This window comes from Limtongia smithiae (assembly GCF_038497785.1).
Source record: "Limtongia smithiae strain NRRL Y-17922 unplaced genomic scaffold V1518scaffold_9, whole genome shotgun sequence".
Lineage (NCBI taxonomy): Eukaryota > Fungi > Ascomycota > Lipomycetes > Lipomycetales > Lipomycetaceae > Limtongia > Limtongia smithiae.
In genome coordinates this window covers 644,229-663,295 of record NW_027117630.1, presented here as the reverse complement: position 1 = coordinate 663,295, position 19,067 = coordinate 644,229, and the positions used below count along the sequence as shown (strand labels likewise).

Here is a 19,067-nt window from a genome sequence, read left to right as displayed (position 1 = left end):
TGCAGCCATTGCATGCCATAATGCATCTTGGGATATAATGTTGGTCATGGCTCCCTCTGAAATGATAACTCAAACTTGTCGAATACTGTCTTAGCTGTTCTGCAAGTTTACTATTGCCTGTAGCAACGCTCATCGCATTTACATCATCTATCATGCTGAACATCATTCAAGGAAGCTGGGGCGTCGAAGTAGTCAACCTAGTATTAGCGGATACCATATTTCCTTTCCGAAAGTAGCGTCTACGGCCCAGAGTGTCAATTATCTCGTCCTCTATATCAAGCGTACATGGCGATATAGTGTCGTTGTCAGCGATCAACAATGCTGGCGATATCTAGGTCGGCAATATCGACGGCGCAAGGAGAAGAAATCTGTCGCTGACGAGTCATTAAGACAGAATCAGTTCATTGTTGACTGGTAAGTTCTGGAAAATAAAGAGAATCCGCATAACTGGTCGAAGTTGAAAAACAGCGTCATGGAGCAGCTTGCGTTGCTCACGTTGTCGGTGTATATTGGTTTGATGATGTACATATCAGGATTGCAGCAGACAATGGAGGAGTTTCATGTCGGCGCGGTGATGGCGCTGTTATCACTGTCATTGCATGTCATGTCTTGTGATCTTAAGTAAGCGGATTCACTTCAAGTCACTGGTTGAGCTTCTAACCTATACTTGCCGGACCGATGCTGTTTACTCCTCTATTCGTAGTTCCAGTGGTCGGCTGAAACTGGATCTATATCACTGCGTTATTCATATTAATGATTCTCCAAGTTCCTACAGTACTCGTACGCAACATTGGTGACTTTACCGTGATTCGCTTGGTTACCGGCTTACTTTCTTTTTGCGCCTACAGCCAATGACAGGGCTACTCTTAGTGATATTTTGGAGTCTTCAAGTTTGCCGTAGTGCTTGCTTTCTAGGCGTTTGCGTCGGTCATGAGACCAGTCTTCGCATCGTTCTTGGGCTCACAGCTTTGCAAGTCCAAGGCTGGCGATGAACGTTTTGGATTCTGACATGCGCGCTGTGCTTGAAGAGTGTGCAATTTGACGGGCGATTCTAGATATACTTCTCATCTTGACATAGAGCAGCCCCAGCTTTCAGTCAAGAGTATTGCATACGAGTCTCTAGTTCGTCCGTTGGTTATCATGTTTCTTGAGCCATGTGTGCTCTTCTTGAATTCTTACTCTTCGCTGATTTACGCCGTGATATACTTGTTCGTTGAAGCGTTTTCCCATCGTTTTCGTTTCGATGCATGGTTTCAAACTAATTCAAGATGGATCAGCGCACTTTAGCATTCTCGTTGGCGTTTTCATTGCGTTCGCAACGCATGCTTGATTGTTGAGGTACTACTTGTTGGCGAAATTGTTCAGAGGTGCCGCACATGAGACCGCATTTTAAGTAGCATTGCTTGCGGTGCCACTACTACCAGCTTTACTTCTACCTGGATCGACCTCAGCCGCCAACATTGTTTGGATCGGTCCCATCATTGCAGTCAATTTTATTGTCAATGGTGGCTACCACATTTTCCAAATGGTATTCACTTACCTCGATATGTCTTATCTGGGATACTTCGCATCAGTCTTTGCAGGAAACGATCTGTTCCGTTTGGTTTTGCTGCTGCTTTCTCGATGATGGAAGAACCACTTTCCGCCTCTCAAGTAACTGTAGAACAGCTGGCTACCCGTCGTGTGGAGATCTATGATTTTGCGAGTATTGGTATGGTTATGATATTGGTTCCGGCTATGTCGACGAAGTTTAGGGATAAGTTGCGCGCGAGGTCTAAGTCTGCTAACTGAATTCGTTTTACTCATGGTCAAGGGGTTGTGCTAGTTCTACAGAGAGATATATGTTAATAGTTGATATTCATTAGATTCTAGACAAAGAATCTCAAGCAGCATTCGTAAAAAAAACTGCGTTACACACAAGTGGGGGTTATTAGCCTAAGTAATTCATTGAGACGTTGGAGCTGCTAGCTCCGCGTACAACATCGGTTCTGGAACTGGTTCCGCTTCCAATGCTTGATCTGGGCTTACCATTTGAATCTTGATATAGTCGAGATTCTAGTTCAAAAAGTTAGCGAAATGCTACGAGTCGAGATAGCCTTAGTCAAGGCCACAAGAGCTTACCAGACCGTGCTTCCAATTGTTGTTTTCTGTATCCTTGATTTCAAACACGATATGTTTCAAGTGGCTTCTAGCACCGTCTCCTGATAGTGGTACCGTGACGTCCGTTATATGTATCTCAAACCAGCCGCGACGTTGAATATCGTACAGTGTGTTCGGTGGAAGAATACGGGAAGATATCGGTACTGTATGGAGCTCGCCATTCACATAATCGCAGAGCTTGACATTAAACCTCAAGTTGTTCAAACCGGGGGAGCGGAGAATGTCGTTCGTGCTGATCCCGATCGTCAAATGGTAAGATGCTGGATACAATGAAATCGTTCGAGATACAGATAACCAGCAAACTTGTAGTAAGCTCAAAGTCTTGCCATATGCCGACTCGCAGCAATCCATAATTTTCCAGTAACGCAGGTCATGGCCCCAGGTCACATTACATTTTCCATCCGCAAAGTAGTACTTGTGCTGCAAAATAGTGTCATAGATAAATGGCCATGTGAGAGTCCTATGATTATTTCTGATCAAAGCCTCGGCCGCAGATACTCCGTCTTGTCCAAAGTCGCGGTACGCCCGCAGCCGCCACACGTCGTCAACAATGACGCGGGCGCGCTGGCAAGTCAGTGCGAACAAGAGAGCATCCGTAGCGGGAAGTAAGCCGCAAATATCGCCGAGGATTTCAGAAGGTATAGTGTTGAAGATCGAAGAATTCATATTGCCGCTATGCGTTTACGTTCAGTCAGTGCGCGATCCGTCGATCTGTGATTTAGCGTACTCTCGTGCTTTCGAAATATATCAAATCACCCGAAAGCTCAATGCATGTAGCAGCGACCACTCACTTTGTATAAGTAAGTGTTGAGTAGAAGGCAAGCCTACTTTGTTTCGTACGTGGTCAGTTGATGGTTGTACGCATACGCTGACGGACGGGTAACATGGTGAAACTCGCGTTCCCAACACAGCTACGACACAGCCGCTTCCATCGTGGCGCAGCTGTTAGACACTATGCAGTCCTGGCTACTTATAATACAAGATTTTGTATATTATCTTCCTAATGATACAGAATACCACACAATTATTAGAAATTACAGTTGCTTTGCTACGGGAGGGCATGCTTGCCGTCGCCACACGGCGTGCGGCTCATATATAACAGCCTCTGCGACAAGATTGAGCAAGGCGATCAGCCACGCGTGAGCTATAACTGTTTCCTGATGCACAGACAACTACGTTAGGCGGCCCTTCTCAAACTTGAGTTTATTTATGATCTGCTGAATAGCCGCGTTGAAGGCTGTTTCCAACTGCGATCTATATATTAAAAGTTAACTATGGCGTCTCAAATGCGGCGAACTTGGAGGCTTGCGCTGTGGACCGAGCTCCTAATTTCAATCGTATTTCCGCAGCCACATCGGGTAGGGGTTTTCAATAGAGCACGTCGCCCGGCTTCACCGTGACTTGCAACTCGTAAGGCTAGAAGTACAGGTCTTGGAAAACTGAATCACGTCTGCCGTACCTGCTGCCACATTCCATAGCGAGGGTTTAACTGCTAGACCCAAATTGTCTTCAATTAAAATTTTGAAGTTAGAAGATCGGATGATAGAGTGTTGGTTAGTGACAAATGTGATTAAAAAAAATCCGTATTTCGCGCCAGAGCTCGACGATATTGAGTTGACCAAGCTTTTGGCTAATATCAACAACTCCGAAAACTACTCCTATCCTGCAATAGGCATAGAGTGAGTGTATGATGATGATGACGGCAAGTGCCTCGCTACTTGCACAAAGGAGTCAAGGGTGTCATCGAACATATCAAATTCCGACACAAGTCTTCATAGTCGGAGATTATCATCATGCTGGAGTAGTCATCAATTGCGTCGGTGATATCGTCGTAACCCCCATCCTCCGTCGGCAAGTCGTTGCGCAGAAGTTGATCTATGCGCTTGAGCCCAAAATAGTCGAAGTTCTGGAGACAGGCTAACAAAATCAAAAGTTTACAGTTATACGGATACTCATAAGGCGGCTCTTCCATCCCATTGCTGGTGTCCCTAACTGCGACTGTGAGCCTACCCCCTCTCTTACCTTCTCCGGTATTGGCTTAGCTATGAACTCGGACACGGCAATTGCAAAATTAGCCGCAGTTTCGAAGGTTGAATAGCACGCCAGTCAGAGGAAGTCGAGAAATGATCGCATCGCTCTCAGGGTTCTGCCTGACAAATACAAGTTTTCAAGAGACTTCCAGGTATCGCCGATGCTCAGGTTTCGTGTTAGACAGAAGGATGCGGCAGGATTCAAATCTACCGGTTTGCATGTAGCCAGACGAGATTGCATGCAGCCAGAAGACCATTTTCAAGTTCAGTGTTTTGCCGTACTGAGACTGTTTGCAACTCCTGACCTCCCAATAACCCTCCGGGAGTCAGACGGCGCTTCGCTTGCCATCTCTGCAGTGGTACTTTCTTGGCTGGCAAAATGCAGAGTAGGCAACAGGCCATGATTCTTGGTTAAGCTGTAGCTCAATGTCGCCGACTAGAATTCTCTGCCGTAGCTCCTCTGCCCGCATTGATCAGTATCAACTTTATCGAAAGACAAGTCTTGCTCATTTCAGATAAATTTTGTCGATTTTATTCATGCCACTGTGGTTCGGTTACTCTCTCAAAGCCAAATTCCTGTAGCAGCATAGCTTGCTGGTCAACTGCTCTTAGCGCGCTATACAGTCAGGCACCTCTCGCGACCACGCGCATTCGTGGTTCTGTTAACTAAGAATATCGACCACTTATACGGTCTCGAACCTCAATGGAAATTATCTGCAACGGCGCTCATCTATATTTTTGAGTCAATGACTAGAAGAAAAACCTGATAGCCCACCGTGCCCATTGAACAGAGATACCAGTTACAGCTGCCTCATCGGAGCCCACATGATCGATACGACATCCGGTGTAGACCTAGAGCGAGAACGCTTAGGTACACTCAAGGCACCACCAAATTCAAATATGAGAAGCTAGTCGTCAAATGCTCTTAATCCAAGACCTAACCACATACCTCGCCATCGTTCCATTCTGCCCCTGGCGTCGCGTGCCGACACCATATTCACAGTACGGTAACCGAAATAGCTAACTTCAAGTAGTGTTTTCCGGCGAAGCAGACGCAGAGAATAAGTAGAGAGAGGAATTTGCCCAACAATGGATCGTCCGAGTAAATCTCGATATTCCGCCATACGACGACCCATCGTCTTGAAGTCCTCTGTCCGCAGCGTGAACATCACGGCGGGTGTCGTCGATCACGAATATCGTCTGACGCTGCCCTAAGTAAAATAAAAAGTATGCTCATCTTGCTATGTCGTCTGGCGTCCACAGTGGTAGCCCAGTCTCCGTCGCCAAGCACCCGGAAGTCGTCTCGATGCAGTAATCATTGCTTACCAGATGTGAGAAGTTCAGACAAATAGATTCAAACGGCATGCAGTTATTCATCTCATTAATAACTGTTGATCCGCGCAATATCTTCCAACAGAAGGCGTATGCAGCCTCTAGCCGGTTGTACTCGGATTGGTGTAGACTCCTCAGTATCGAAGAAGTCATCAAAACTATTAGTTACTCAAGATAAGCGTGAAGTGGTACTCAGTGCGATCCACAAGAAGGCTCAAAATACGAGAAAGCAGTCAATATAGAGCACCATAGTTCATATCAGAAGAAAACTGAAAAATTAGATAATAATTCAGAAATGCGTGAGGAGTGAATGAAGGTCCTTTGATGAGCCACCATAAGGCGTACGAGTTTGCTGTACATGAAGACATGACGTACCAATACGACACCACTGACATACGAAAAGCTCTTAATTACTCGAGCGATACAATTCATCTAGTCAACATGAAATTTACAATTTGGTATATAACCAACTGCAATGCAGAGAAACGAAGAACAAGTCCCACTCGTAGCAACCAGCGACTCTCAGACGAAGCGCTACAAACCCCTCCCGCGACGAAATCAACCGGCATCTTGAACTCAGCCCTGCAAAAATACTCTAGTCATCGTGAGTCTATTCATCAAACTACATTGTTCCATGACCATCCGCGTCCAAGCATCCCTCCATCTCATCATATTCTAAATATAATTGAAAAATAAGAAAACATGAACTGTTAACCAGATATAAAAACCCCTTAAATGCCAACTTTATTTATAATTAATACATAAATCACACTTGGTTTAACCACTCCTATTCCCCGAAAAGCAAAGACAAAAAAGGCGTCCGAAATAAAAAAATTCTATATAACGAATTTGATTTTGGAAGTTGGAAAGTATGCTTCATTAGTATATAATTAAAGAATAATTATATATGAAGGCGCTTAGCACTGAACGTCAGTGGTGGCGCGGGAGTTGAGAAGGAGGGCAACAATGAGACCGTAAAGACCCAGAACCTCAGCGAAAATAAGGATAAGGATCATGCCGACGAAAAGACGGGGCTGCTGGGCGGTGCCACGGACACCGGCATCACCAACAATGCCGATAGCAAAGCCGGCAGCAAGACCGGCAAGACCGACAGACAGACCGGCACCAAGCTGGATGAAGCCGGAGTAGAGAGCCTCGTTCTGAATGAGACCATCCGAAACCAGGACGGACACAACGAGACCGTAGATGGCAATGATACCAGCCATAATGACAGGGACGATGTCTAAGTAACACATTAGACACTAGCACCAGAAATAATATAACCGTGTAGACTCACTCTTGATGATCAAGTCCGGTCGGAGGACGGCGGTAGCGCAAATGCCGACACCAGACTTAGCAGTGCCGTAGGAAGCACCGAAGGCTGTGAAGAAAAATGGTCAGTAAAGTCTACCGAAGAGAAGGCTGCGAAAGAGTCAAAAATATCCACTTACAGGTGAAGACGATGGAAGCGGTAGCTCCCATGGCGCCGAAGAAGGGCTAGAAGAGGCGAATCAGAATCAAAAACGCGATCGGCAGTAAGCATCACGGTGCAATAAGTGCAAAACATCGAGATGTAACAAGACGAGATGTAACAAGATAAATGCCGTGGAAGATAGGAGACATACAGCATAGACGGGGCTGGAGACAGGAGTCAGTAAATTGTGTCGGACGAGAAGACTCCGCTTAACTTCCTACTGGTCGGAGAGCACATCAGAGGCGATGACACATACCAAAGTTCAGTGGCCATTGCGAAATATGAGGACGGTAAAGTCGGGGAGGTGGATGTGGTTGGTAGAAGTGGAAAGCGAAGAGGGAAGGACGACGGCGAAAAGGCGGACGAGATAGAAAGAAGGGAGGAAACAGACTGTGGGCAGAGCGAGTACTAAATATCGCGTTGCTGCAGACGGCGGCAAGCTAGGAGCGCTAGGCCACAAGTGGCTAGCGCCAAACCAAACCATCCGAATAAGCTTAGCGCCTGCCTGCGGCGGGCACGTATTCACGATATGATTGGCCTAGGCGGCCAGCGTGCTGGCGACTACGCGTGGCACCCGCGTCGTGCCGTGCCCAGTACTACGCATGGCCACGCGGTATCTGCAGGCGCTGTGCCTGGCGCCGGGCCCTAGCCCTGCCGTCTTATCGCCGTCGCTGCCTGTCACTATCTCTCGTCGCTGCAGTTCGATAAGTGCCGCTTCTATCTCTCATGCAGCGCGCCGCATGTTTCTATGCCATATCCGCCGCAGCGCAGCACGCTTGCTGCTTCAAATGCGCTGCTTGCGTGTTATTTATGCTGCAAGGCGTTCCGACGCCATTGGCCCTCGCTTTTCGAAGCCGTTCTTTACCAGAGGCATAAGTAACTTATATTACATCCATTTTACGCAAGATCGGACTACTCCGGTGTAACCTGGACGTTGCGGAATGCTGCGTGACGGTGATTAGTAAATGTCACGTGGACCGTTCTGGTAGCGGCGCGCGGCTCGCAACAAGCACAAAAATCAGGAAAATGGAATAAATTAGATGAGCCGCACAGTTAACCTGAAGAAAAATTTCGTAACTTCTGTCGGGCATCGCAAACCACGACTCTTCATCAATCCACCGTTCTCGACAAACCACCAGAAACTCCCCTCGTATATACGACTAGCACTCTGAGAAGGGCGAGCACGGATAGCAAGGAACCCTTTTCGGACTGCACTTTGTTACGCCACACGACATCATCTTCACCACCGCGCAAGCAACAGAATATATCAAATCACAGTAACAATATACGAAATGTCAGCCCCGAACCCCAAAGGTAAGAGCGGTTTGTTTATGTCTTGTGGATGCGTCTGTGTCTAATGTCGTATTTGTCACAGCTTTCCCTCTCGCGGATGCCGCCATGACGCAGGAGATCCTCGACCTTGTCCAGCAGGCCACCCACTACAAACAGCTCAAGAAGGGCGCTAACGAGGGTAGGATTTGTTCATAATCTCATGTCTATGCAGACAGCAACTGACATGCATATGCTACAGCTACTAAGACTCTCAACCGTGGTATCAGCGAGTTCATCATCATGGCTGCTGACACCGAGCCTATTGAGATCATTCTCCACTTACCGCTCTTGTGCGAGGACAAGAATGTACCGTACGTCTTCGTGCCGTCGAAAGTTGCGCTGGGCCGCGCCTGTGGTGTAACGCGTCCGGTTATCTCTGCGTCTGTCACGTCCAACGACTCCAGCCAGCTGAAGAACCAAATTTATGCAATCAAGGACAAGATCGAGCGCTTATTGATTTAGAGCAGCTTGCTAGATGCACATCTTGCGGTGTGCTGTGCAATACGGCGCCATGGACTGTCATGTACTAGTAGTATAGCCTTCCAGTGCCGGGTCATGAAGACAGGCTGCTTAACATGTAAAATAGAAGAATTTTTCATACATGCCAGATTTATTCTTGTGACTGAGTCTCATATGCGCAGATATTAATGCCTATCATATGAGCACACGAGCTAATTCCTTTCCGCAGTAGTTTCTTCACTCATACCTCGCCTCTGCCAGGATTCATGGCGGGTCGAGAGCAGACTCTGCGCGATCTCCTTGTATGCGTTCACAGTGCAGCGTGGCGTCCGACGATCACATGCGCAGCTGGTGCGGCGCGGGCGAGCGGGAGATCAGCTGGCTTTCTGTTTCCTGGGGTAAACACGCGCGCGCTCCGGCGCACTGATCGCGAACGCGCTCCGTGCTGAAATATCGCGATTCCTGCCCTGCGCTCCCGCTCAGCAGTTTTAGCTCTCAGCTGATACCCCTTCACCATGGTGCTGTCCGCGCCCAGCATACCCCCGCTCCGCCGCAGCGACTCCCTAGATCTTCTCTCGCCCACGCACTCCCTCGTCGGGTCATATGTCGCAGCCTCCGTCGACGCTGCCATCCCATCCGAAGATGATGACTATCCCGAGGGAACCAGCACCAGCACAGCCGGCTCTCCTCGTCTCACAGCACTTGGCAGTAGTACCAGCAGACAGGAGCGATGGCAGCAAGCGCAGATCGCAGCCGAAGAGGTCCCTGGCGGCAGACGGTTGCCGCATATTCTTTCCTCGCCTTTCAATAGGAGTAACATCAACCATTCTGAATACCGCTTTCTGCACACTCGTGCCAGTCACGACTACGACAACCACGACTCGAACGATGACCGTCACTCTGTACGCTCAGAGTTTGTGCATGGTGTCATCTCAAATCGCCGCAGATACGTATAGTAGGTCGCTATACTGATTCTTTCGCCAGCATGCAGCTCTAATTGACTTTCTAGCTCGGCGATCGCTCTACTAGTTGCACTCTCAATGTTTGTGTTACAGACGGAGGCCGTCGTTTATGTCACGCAGGACCTACATTTCGAACAGCCATTTTTCCTCATGTATGTGACGCACAGCTCGTGGATCTTGCTCTACCCGTTCCAAGTCGGCTTCCTGTGGCTCATGTCGCCACGCACTGGAATTCAAGAAATATTCAAAAAGCACAATCGTATTGTCTCTTCTACACTAGATATAGTTGCAATGGAGAACAACGCAAAGGTCTCGCCCGTTCGCTACCTCACCGGCGTGACGTTCGTGCTCACTATCACTCTCGCCATCGCCGGCAGTTCCTGGTATATTGCTGAGAACCTCAGCACTCCTAGCGACGTTACTGCCATTTACAACTGCTCCGCATTTTTTGCCTATGCATTTTCCGTCATAATTCTACGCGAAAAGTTCAAGTGGTCAAAGGTGTTTAGTGTGCTGCTAGCAGTTCTTGGTGTTATGACAGTCGCCTACGGCGACAGCATTTTGGCATCGTCGAAATCGCCGTCTTCGGAAGATGATTCTGAACTTCCCGAAGAATCGGATCACCGTCTCTTCGGTAATGTGGTGATTGGTATCGGCGCCGTATTGTATGGTCTGTACGAAGTCATGTACAAGCGGTATGCGTGCCCGCCTCAGTCTCTGTCCGTCCGGAAGTCGACCCTATTTGCTAATTTAGTGGGCGCATCGATAGGCGTGTGCTCACTCACGGTGCTGTGGATCGCGCTGGTCGTCTTTCACATCATCGGTCTAGAAGAATTCAAGCTGCCATCACTCGGCACAGCTTTCATTATTGCTATATCTGTACTGGCAAATGTGCTGTATTCAGGAAGTTTTCTTATTCTTATGTCTCTCACATCTCCAGTGCTTTCAAGTGTCGCAGCGCTGTTGAGCATTTTCCTGGTCGCTCTCACTGACTGGGTCGTGTTTTCGACGCCGCTTACGCTTGGAGCAATTATTGGCGGCTTGATTATCACCGTCGCGTTTGCATTGCTTGCGCATGCAAGTTGGTGGGACATTTCCGCTGGCGACGAGGACATCACTCCTATTGAGGCCCAGTACTACTCGGTTGAAGCAAGTGAGAGCAACGACCAACATCATGCTCCTTAGACTTGTGAATTTACCCGCTATTTAATACACTCTTTGTAATTCGTCACTATTTAGTTCGTTATCTTTTGGTTGCATTTGCATTTGGTTCTGTGGATAGATCAGCGATAATTGAGATTGAAAAGTACTATATTGTAGGTACGTCACGCGTCAGCATGTGTGGATACGCAAATGTGGTGGCAATGGCGCACATAGATGCGTAAACGTAAGATGCGTGGCACTTGCATCGCGGTTAGGGCAGGGAACGCCTCCGCAGCCGCCTAACACTGCTGAGCCTGATCATTGAGCTACGCCATTTCCCTCACCCGCCATAAGTATACATCTGCATCATGGCTGCGGAACCGCCAATTGGTAAGTTTTTGGATTCAAAATTGCGATGAAGGCAAGTTAGTTGGTCTACCGACTTTGCCGAGCGTCATGGCGCGCCAGACTCTACACACGCTGTGGCCGCGCGGTTGATCCGGCGTCCCAGTGGTGGACCCCGTGCATGCTAATACCTGACGTAGTTCTTGATCAGGGTACCGGTTTCGTCAAAATTGGACGGGCTGGTACGAACTTTCCCGATCACACTTTCCCCTCGATTGTTGGCCGACCAATATTACGCGCTGAGGAGAGAACCGGGAATGTCGAGATTAAGGATATCATGGCGGGCGACGAAGCTAGCGCTGTGCGCACCATGTTGCAGATCTCATACCCTGTACGTTTACGCTCTTGTTTTCAACAGACAGTGGAATGATTGATGTTTTCTGACTCTGTTTGTTTAGATGGAGAACGGCATCATCAAGAACTGGGAGGACATGTGCCATTTGTGGGATTACGCATTCTACGAGCGAATGAAGATCGACCCGACTGGCCGCAAAATCCTATTGACTGAGCCCCCAATGAACCCCATCAGTAATAGAGAGAAGATGGTGGATACGATGCTTGAGAAATATAATTTCGGAGGCGTTTACGTTGCCATCCAGGCTGTTCTTGCCCTCTATGCTCAAGGTACCATTTTGCGATTATGAAATCTATTCTCGCGATTTGCTGACTGTATATATCAGGTCTTACGTCCGGTGTTGTTGTCGATTCGGGTGATGGTGTCACGCATATTGTTCCTGTGTACGAGTCCGTCGTGCTCAACCATCTCACGCGTCGTCTGGATGTTGCCGGGCGAGACGTCACACGCCAGTTGATCAACTTACTGCTCCGCCGCGGTTACGCATTCAACAGAACTGCCGATTTCGAGACCGTGCGTCAAATCAAGGAAAAGTTGTGCTATGTCAGCTACGATCTAGAGCTCGACGCAAAGCTGGCGGAAGAGACTACCGTCCTCGTGGAATCCTACACTGTATGACACAGATTTGCACCACAAGTACTCCACCATTCTAACAGACTGATTCTGCAGCTTCCCGATGGACGAGTTATTAAGATTGGTTCTGAGCGCTTCGAGGCGCCCGAGTGCCTGTTCCAGCCCTACCTGGTCGACGTCGAGCAACCTGGCATTGCGGAGTTTTTGTTCAACACAATTCAAGCCGCCGACCTCGATGTTCGATCAAGCTTGTACAAAGCCATTGTGCTGTCTGGCGGTTCTAGCATGTACCCAGGACTGCCTAGTCGACTCGAGAAGGAGCTGAAGCAGCTATGGCTGACGAAGGTGCTCAACGGCGATCCCACGAGATTAAGCGTATGTATCGATTATGACCACCGATGGCTTTAACTATTCATACTAATATGTGCGTAAAGAAATTTAAGGTTCAAATCGAGGATCCCCCTCGGCGTCGTCATATGGTGTTCCTGGGCGGTGCGGTCCTTGCAAACATTATGGCCGACAAGGAGCATATGTAAGTATTCCTCGTTTGAAGGTGGCTGAGTGCATTGCGTGCTAACTTATTTAACCACAGGTGGATCACGAAGCAAGAATGGGAGGAACAAGGCTCCAGAATTTTGGATAAGCTTGGACCCAGATAGGGCGGCATCAGTGATGACGCCGTCAAAACAGAACGGAGCCATGATTTGTGTATTTTATCCAAATGCTTTAACCAAGATGCATAAGATTAGTGAAACCAGATCTGAAATTTCAGCTGTCATACTTGCCTCTAATTTAGAAGATTGCTGATGCAGTTGTAAATCAGACGTCAAAAGTGCAGCTGTCCACCCGCATGATATAAATCTGATAGTCCCCGTAAAGAGTTGTGTATTCCATAATTTTGCAGAAAAGGACATCAACGCAAATATCTGCGTATCTGCCCGAGAGCCATAAGTCATCCTCCCTTCGGTCATGGACGGAGGATTTACCCGGTCTTGCTGTGCACATCTGCACACGCACTTGTGAAGTCAACATGGGGTTGGGAGTAGAGGTCTCGACATCGTAGGTGGAAAAGTAGCGGCGGCACTGCAAGGCGCTTTGTCACAACAACTGGAGGAGCGTACGTACGGCCCATCATCGAGACGACCTGCACTCGTTTGATAGATTTTCAACGTAAGAGTTCTTAACGTGCGTCTTGCGTATTAGTATTAACGAAGGTCTACTAGCCGCTTATGCTACCCAGAATGTCGAACCGTAGTAGTGGTGCAACGACATACGGCGGCGATGCACGCAAGCTATCTACGACTCGCAAACCGGTTGACGATTGTACGAAAGACGATGCTTATGCGACTATCATCAATTTGTGCTATCTCTCGTATATTCACGATCGGTGCTTTGAATTAACGCCGCGACTGAAGTCCGCTAGTTCCAAAGGTCAATCGATCAAGTCTGATTTACCTACTCCTGAGCTTCTACACGGCTCAATTTTGGTCTTCGCGCGAAAAAATCTGGATGTCTTGAGAAAGAGGACGTCTCCAGTTGTTCGGCAAATGGCGCTTGCCTATGAGCTAAACGTACCGGAGAAGAAGCAAATTGAGAGTATCAATATCGACAAATTCTACCGTTTGTTTGTACCCAAGAGCACAGATCTCTACCCTCAGGACGTCGACGAATGCACTCGAGAGTTCGTGGATTACGTCGCATATCTTCTGACATTGAAGCCGAAGTACCAACAGACATATCCACAACTCTGCTCATACATGTCACGGGCCAAAGTAATATTCGACGGACAGCCATATCTTCCACTAGTACCGGAAATTGCTTATGTTTTCCAACGAGCGGAGAGTGTCGTTCGCCGCGATGTTTCAAAGCTAAGACTTCATGATAGTGTAAGTACACCGTGACTGCCCGCTCTTAAGCCTTATACTGACGTGCTATTTAGGAATATATCAACGACTTACAGCTTATGTTGTCCAGACTGTCAATTCCTGGTACTGCGGCCGATGGACGACAGCAGCAAGAAGTGACGGAACTACGGCAGATTATCAATCTCAGACGACTGAATTCTACGGGCAGCTCGTCATCAGGATCTGCAAAATTGAACGGCAATATAGGCTTATCATCATCAGTCTTTATTCCAATTAACAGGCAACAGTATTACAAAGCTGTTCTGAGCGCGGCACTTGAAATGGATTTGGAACTTGCCCTTGATCGCGTCAACCTCGCAAACCTATATCTCGGAGTCGTGGCGACAAAAAAAATTAAGGAGATTCAGAAGCCCTCAGATATTCTATCACCACAGTCGCAAAGTCTTCTTGTGGAGATTGGATCGAAGTGGCAGATGCATCTACTCACTCGTGAGCTCATGTTTGTGCAGCTTGTTAAGGAATACTGTCTTGCCGATAAAGTCGATCTTGGTACCATGTCCTTGGTTTTGAAATCATTGAAGGATGTCGTCGCCATGCATAAAGCGGACCAGTCATTCACACGACAGGAGCAGCAATTATATCAGTCAATTTTGTCGGAGCTATATGAGTTTGCGTTTGGCGACATGCACAACAAGTTGGTTTCTTCTGATCTTTTCGGGCCGAACGGTCCTAATATTTTGCCGTACATCTTATTTATGGAAGTCAGCTTGTTTCGCGACGATTCATTTATACAACTAGGGGCTCCTTTGCCTGAACGGCTTCTCGACATGCATGAAAGTTTAAGGATAGGCGCGTACAAATATTTCGATAGAGTTGCGAAGGAAATCAAACAGACGTCCACAAATCCCGTGACAATTATATATGTCATTCTGACGAATATTTTCAAAAAGATGAACACATTGAATAAGCGATATACTTGGCCTAGGGAGTACAATTACTCTGCTGAAGATCCCGCGCTCGATCTGTCTCCTTGGATAGAGAACTTGCCGATAACGAAAGAGATTGGCTATCAGATTTTTTACAATGCGACGTGTATGGCTAAAGTGGAGTTGAAAGAGCTGAACAAGTCCTTGGCAAACGACCAGGCAGATACGTATACGCTGGAGGATATTGGCAAAATTCATAAACAACTCGTCCAGCTGCAGATTAGAGCAGAGGAAGAAGAGATTATTGGCATTAATTCGTGGAACATTGAGGATGACCTGATGAACGTGGTTGTGGATATAATGGCTAGCCAGAACCGAATCGCTGAATTAGTCACAAATATCATCAATATGGAGAAGGTAAGTGTGTTACTATCATTCGCTCAGGATATCAGCTGACTTCAAAATAGTTTGAGCAAGTCAGTGCGGATAATCAGTACGACAGTTCAGTGCAAGACATGATGGCCACGTTCCATGCGTTAAAGAAGGCCGTTGACGATCTGAATTGGCACGATGAATACCATCTTGCAAAGTTTTATACGATTCAAATGAGCAAGATATGGCACGCCTTGCAGATCTATACCACCAACCTGGAGAACAAATTTGCACTAGATTTGCACCAGGAGACGGCGAATCAACCGCGATCTGCGCTTAGACTAGGAAACGGTGCAGGCAAGAAGCCGGAACCATTTAACTTTTCGAAGGAGACGTGCGTGAAGCTCAACAACGTTGATTTCGTCAAGAATGAAATGAACGCATTTGAAAGCGAGTTTAACTCCGCTCATCTGTCGGACATCCTTACTGCTCATAGAGCTAACGTTATTTCTGGATACGTGCTTTCGATCGAAGGGTTGGTTGCAGAAAATCTACCTCGCGAATATCCCATGTTCAGAGTGGAAATTTATAATATGGAGACAACTGCTTTGATCGGATCTACGAGTGAGTCCTGTGAAGGTCGTATTTCAGTCTGGAGCGACAGCTTCGAGTATTCTACAACCCAGGAGAAAATCATGCTTGGATTGAAAATTTTGGGTCTTCCTAGACACAAGACAGCAGGACGTGTATGTGCTGAAGTGCCATACCAGCTCCGGCTGAGCACATCAAAGGACTTTGATCCAGAGACGGTGGAGTTATCGTTGGGTATATCTTCTTCAACGCAACAGAGCCGGATCAGATTCACTGTTACTGTAGAGCGTGACAGAGATGATGTTGCCTATTACTTTGGAAAGACGTTCAAAGAGCTCGAAAAGCTTGAGAAGTTTATGGTTCGCTCGATCGTCGATAAGGTGAGCATTTATGCCTAAGATGCGCATGTCGGGGAAGCCACTAACTGTTGTATAGCTCCAAGTTGAGATTCGATCTGCTATTTCGGTCGACAATGTGCGCCGCGAGTCTGGCAAAGCCCGGTCATTTACGCAGATCACGAAACTGTTCACTACTACCAGTCAATCAGAGAGCATCGAGACCGAGTCCGCTCTTGAGGCGCTACTTATTTATTTTGCGGAAAATTTCAGTACTCTGTCCGCCAACTTAAGCGGCAACATGACGATGGTAGTTATTTTAGCAGTGTGGGATAGCTTACTTGAAGCTTTGGAATCGCTTGCACTACCGAGCAAGCCGCGGACTGAGGTGTTGAGGAAGGAAGATATCACAGTGTTGAATTCGTGGGTCGAACGGTCGTTGGAGTTTTTCCATGGTGAAGGCAAGGGCCCATCTCGCGACGTGCTCCGTGGACATGAGAAGTATAGGTCTATATTGTTTGCGTTGAAGTACTACGGCATGTCACCGGAAGAACTCGCGCGGCTGCACAGCAGGATCGCGGAGGCTACAGCACAGCGCGTTGCACAGAAGAACAAAGCCATCGGACGCCAGCGCACGATTCGAAATCATCGAAATTTGAGCACGATGAAAAGCGCAGCAAATAACGAGAACTCGATGCTGGAGCTCATGAGCGAGGAAAACGTGATCATGCGAATGCTACGGATGAAGGATCCTTTGATGGCCACTTCGGCGGAGGAAGCGCTTAGGACCAAAGCTATGCAGCGACGGCAGTTCAACAGAGTTGCGCACAAACCCGATTATGCCAGTTTACAGAGTATATGAGAGAGTATCATATGATGTTGAGATACATTTTACAATTCGTTGGGAATTTTTGCGATGAAGAAGCATTATCTGGAGCAATTTGTTTTTGTTTTGATTTGTTTGTAGTCGCTGTATACACACTGCGCGTAACAAAGCGTGCTGTATTGTCCAGGCAGTATTGAGTAGATATTTAGACCTAAATATGTGAAGACTGAGGCGATGGGCGATCGAGCCCCAGGACCAGACTGGTGCTTCCTATAGTTGCAGCGCGCCGCACTAATAAGCTCTCGCTTGTGCATGATTTTAGTCGGAAATTAAGTGGATGATGAAATTGCAGGCAAATGCGGTTAGAACCGTTAGCTGCAGCTGCTGCGGACCCATATCTTGAAAGTTCATGACTGAAACGGAAGCTTGAGGTCATTCGTTGGCGCTTATGATTCTTCTTTCAAAAATTGCAAACTAGAAAACGCATCCCGACATAGCACAGGTCTGTAACACCAATGTCAGGTAAAAGTTCCTAGTAGCTGCTGAATTAGCTGAGATCGGACGCAGCTCTGTTCTCGCAATGCGGGCTCAATTGGCGAATAATCGAAAGCAGTTCGCTGACCGACAAATACTTATCTATACAGAAATCTGAAAGTGCTATGTACCGCAGTGAGCAACCAGGTCATCATTCATACAAATATTTTTGACGAATCGACTCAAAAGAAAATGGAAATATAGCCTTGGAAGGACGTACAAGCTGGGCAAGCAAACTTAGTCGCTTGATCAATGAGTTCATGTTTATACCAAAACAGTGCCTTCGTCATGTCCGTGAGTATCGTACACATTCTCGCGGTCTAGCAACTAGTCTGACCAAAGGTACTACAACGGTGATGTTTCTACAGTGTAAGAAAGCGCAGAAGACGGCAACCGTGCAGAAGCTGGAGGGACTTCCTGATACCGTTGCGCACTGGCAGTTGTCTGCGAGGAGTAGTATGTGAGCTCCGGGAACCACAGCATTATAATAGTACCTGAATGGAATCTGTTATCATTGTCTAAGTTACTAGAAGGTTCTCGCTTTGGGAGGCCGTAGTTTGTACACTAAGACGTCTGTGGATCAAGATATATACAAGATAGGTTCAAGTTGGACTGTGTGGTGATTACTTTGGGTAATAGGAGCCATCGTCGACACCAGCCTGAGTAAAATGTCAGTTTCAACTTCTCAGAAAGATATTCCAAATGCGACAACATACTTCATAAATCTGCTTGAAGTCAGAGGCTCCGCCGAGCTCGGTAAACAGGCCAGATGGGTACACGCGCGGGACTGCGGGGCTTTCCGGGGCGATGAAAGAAAGCAGGTAGCCAGCACCAGCGATGATGCCAAAAAAGGTGGCAATGTATCGGCCAGCGGTGCCGTTGGAGACGTAGTCGTGGACGTCGGGCGACCACATGTTGAGCACGTCGTCGTCCTCATGAAGAGGGTCACCGAAGTTGCGGCGGAGCTGCTGGTCATCATACTTGACGTAGGGATCACGCTTCTGATTGAAGATGACGGGGAACTCGGGGTAGTCGCCAGCGAGACGGTCGTCGCCGTCATGGGACGGGAAGTCGGTGTACTCCTTGACCCTCTCGGTCGGGACCGACTCGGTCGCGTACAGACGCACGGGAGTAACAGCGCGCATCCGCAGACAGCCGCTACGGACGGCGCCAAGGGACAGATGGGAGAGTGGACGCAGCGCGGGCATGATGGACGAGAGCAGCGGCAGCGTGCGTTGTCGAAATCGCGTCAAGATCTCAACCTCAAGGCCGCCCACGGTCGCGATGTACAGTCCGGCGCTGGCGGTGCAAATTCGCCCGGTCCTGATTGGCCAGCTTCTGATGAGCCCTAGCCCTGATATGGGTTGGGGCTACATCAGGGCTAGGGCTGGAT

General features: G+C 47.9%; 7 protein-coding genes across 7 annotated transcripts; 4 read left to right on the top strand and 3 right to left on the bottom strand.

Moving 5' to 3' along the window:
• Positions 1-1,849: 1,849 nt before the first annotated feature.
• V1518DRAFT_420007 (uncharacterized protein) lies at positions 1,850-3,023 on the bottom strand. The gene is made up of 2 exons (XM_066904899.1): positions 2,122-3,023; positions 1,850-2,055 (listed from the first exon to the last, which is right to left on the bottom strand). Exons 1-2 carry the CDS (start codon positions 2,824-2,826, stop codon positions 1,945-1,947), a joined length of 816 nt encoding a protein of 271 aa, XP_066758611.1. The 5' UTR covers positions 2,827-3,023; the 3' UTR covers positions 1,850-1,944.
• Positions 3,024-6,385: 3,362 nt separating this feature from the next.
• Positions 6,386-7,019, bottom strand: V1518DRAFT_420003 (V-type proton ATPase). Its single transcript, XM_066904898.1, has 3 exons — positions 6,974-7,019; positions 6,820-6,903; positions 6,386-6,765 (listed from the first exon to the last, which is right to left on the bottom strand). Exons 1-3 carry the CDS (start codon positions 7,002-7,004, stop codon positions 6,440-6,442), a joined length of 441 nt encoding a protein of 146 aa, XP_066758610.1. The 5' UTR covers positions 7,005-7,019; the 3' UTR covers positions 6,386-6,439.
• A 966-nt stretch (positions 7,020-7,985) lies between these two features.
• V1518DRAFT_386026 (50S ribosomal protein L30e-like protein) lies at positions 7,986-9,080 on the top strand. Its single transcript, XM_066901699.1, has 3 exons — positions 7,986-8,310; positions 8,372-8,467; positions 8,528-9,080. The coding sequence occupies exons 1-3, from the start codon at positions 8,289-8,291 to the stop codon at positions 8,788-8,790; spliced, it is 381 nt and encodes a 126-aa protein (XP_066758609.1). The 5' UTR covers positions 7,986-8,288; the 3' UTR covers positions 8,791-9,080.
• A 122-nt stretch (positions 9,081-9,202) lies between these two features.
• On the top strand, positions 9,203-11,085 carry V1518DRAFT_386022 (uncharacterized protein). The gene is made up of 2 exons (XM_066901698.1): positions 9,203-9,742; positions 9,797-11,085. The coding sequence occupies exons 1-2, from the start codon at positions 9,303-9,305 to the stop codon at positions 10,932-10,934; spliced, it is 1,578 nt and encodes a 525-aa protein (XP_066758608.1). The 5' UTR covers positions 9,203-9,302; the 3' UTR covers positions 10,935-11,085.
• Positions 11,086-11,205: 120 nt separating this feature from the next.
• On the top strand, positions 11,206-13,131 carry V1518DRAFT_419991 (actin family). The gene is made up of 7 exons (XM_066904897.1): positions 11,206-11,282; positions 11,438-11,628; positions 11,696-11,921; positions 11,978-12,264; positions 12,322-12,600; positions 12,660-12,757; positions 12,818-13,131. The coding sequence occupies exons 1-7, from the start codon at positions 11,261-11,263 to the stop codon at positions 12,882-12,884; spliced, it is 1,170 nt and encodes a 389-aa protein (XP_066758607.1). The 5' UTR covers positions 11,206-11,260; the 3' UTR covers positions 12,885-13,131.
• Positions 13,132-13,291: 160 nt separating this feature from the next.
• V1518DRAFT_434459 (uncharacterized protein) lies at positions 13,292-17,397 on the top strand. The gene is made up of 5 exons (XM_066906245.1): positions 13,292-13,395; positions 13,449-14,111; positions 14,165-15,433; positions 15,484-16,359; positions 16,415-17,397. The coding sequence occupies exons 2-5, from the start codon at positions 13,455-13,457 to the stop codon at positions 17,174-17,176; spliced, it is 3,564 nt and encodes a 1,187-aa protein (XP_066758606.1). The 5' UTR covers positions 13,292-13,395; positions 13,449-13,454; the 3' UTR covers positions 17,177-17,397.
• A 761-nt stretch (positions 17,398-18,158) lies between these two features.
• On the bottom strand, positions 18,159-18,965 carry V1518DRAFT_419985 (uncharacterized protein). Its single transcript, XM_066904896.1, has one exon. The coding sequence runs from the start codon at positions 18,880-18,882 to the stop codon at positions 18,352-18,354; it is 531 nt and encodes a 176-aa protein (XP_066758605.1). The 5' UTR covers positions 18,883-18,965; the 3' UTR covers positions 18,159-18,351.
• Positions 18,966-19,067: the final 102 nt, after the last annotated feature.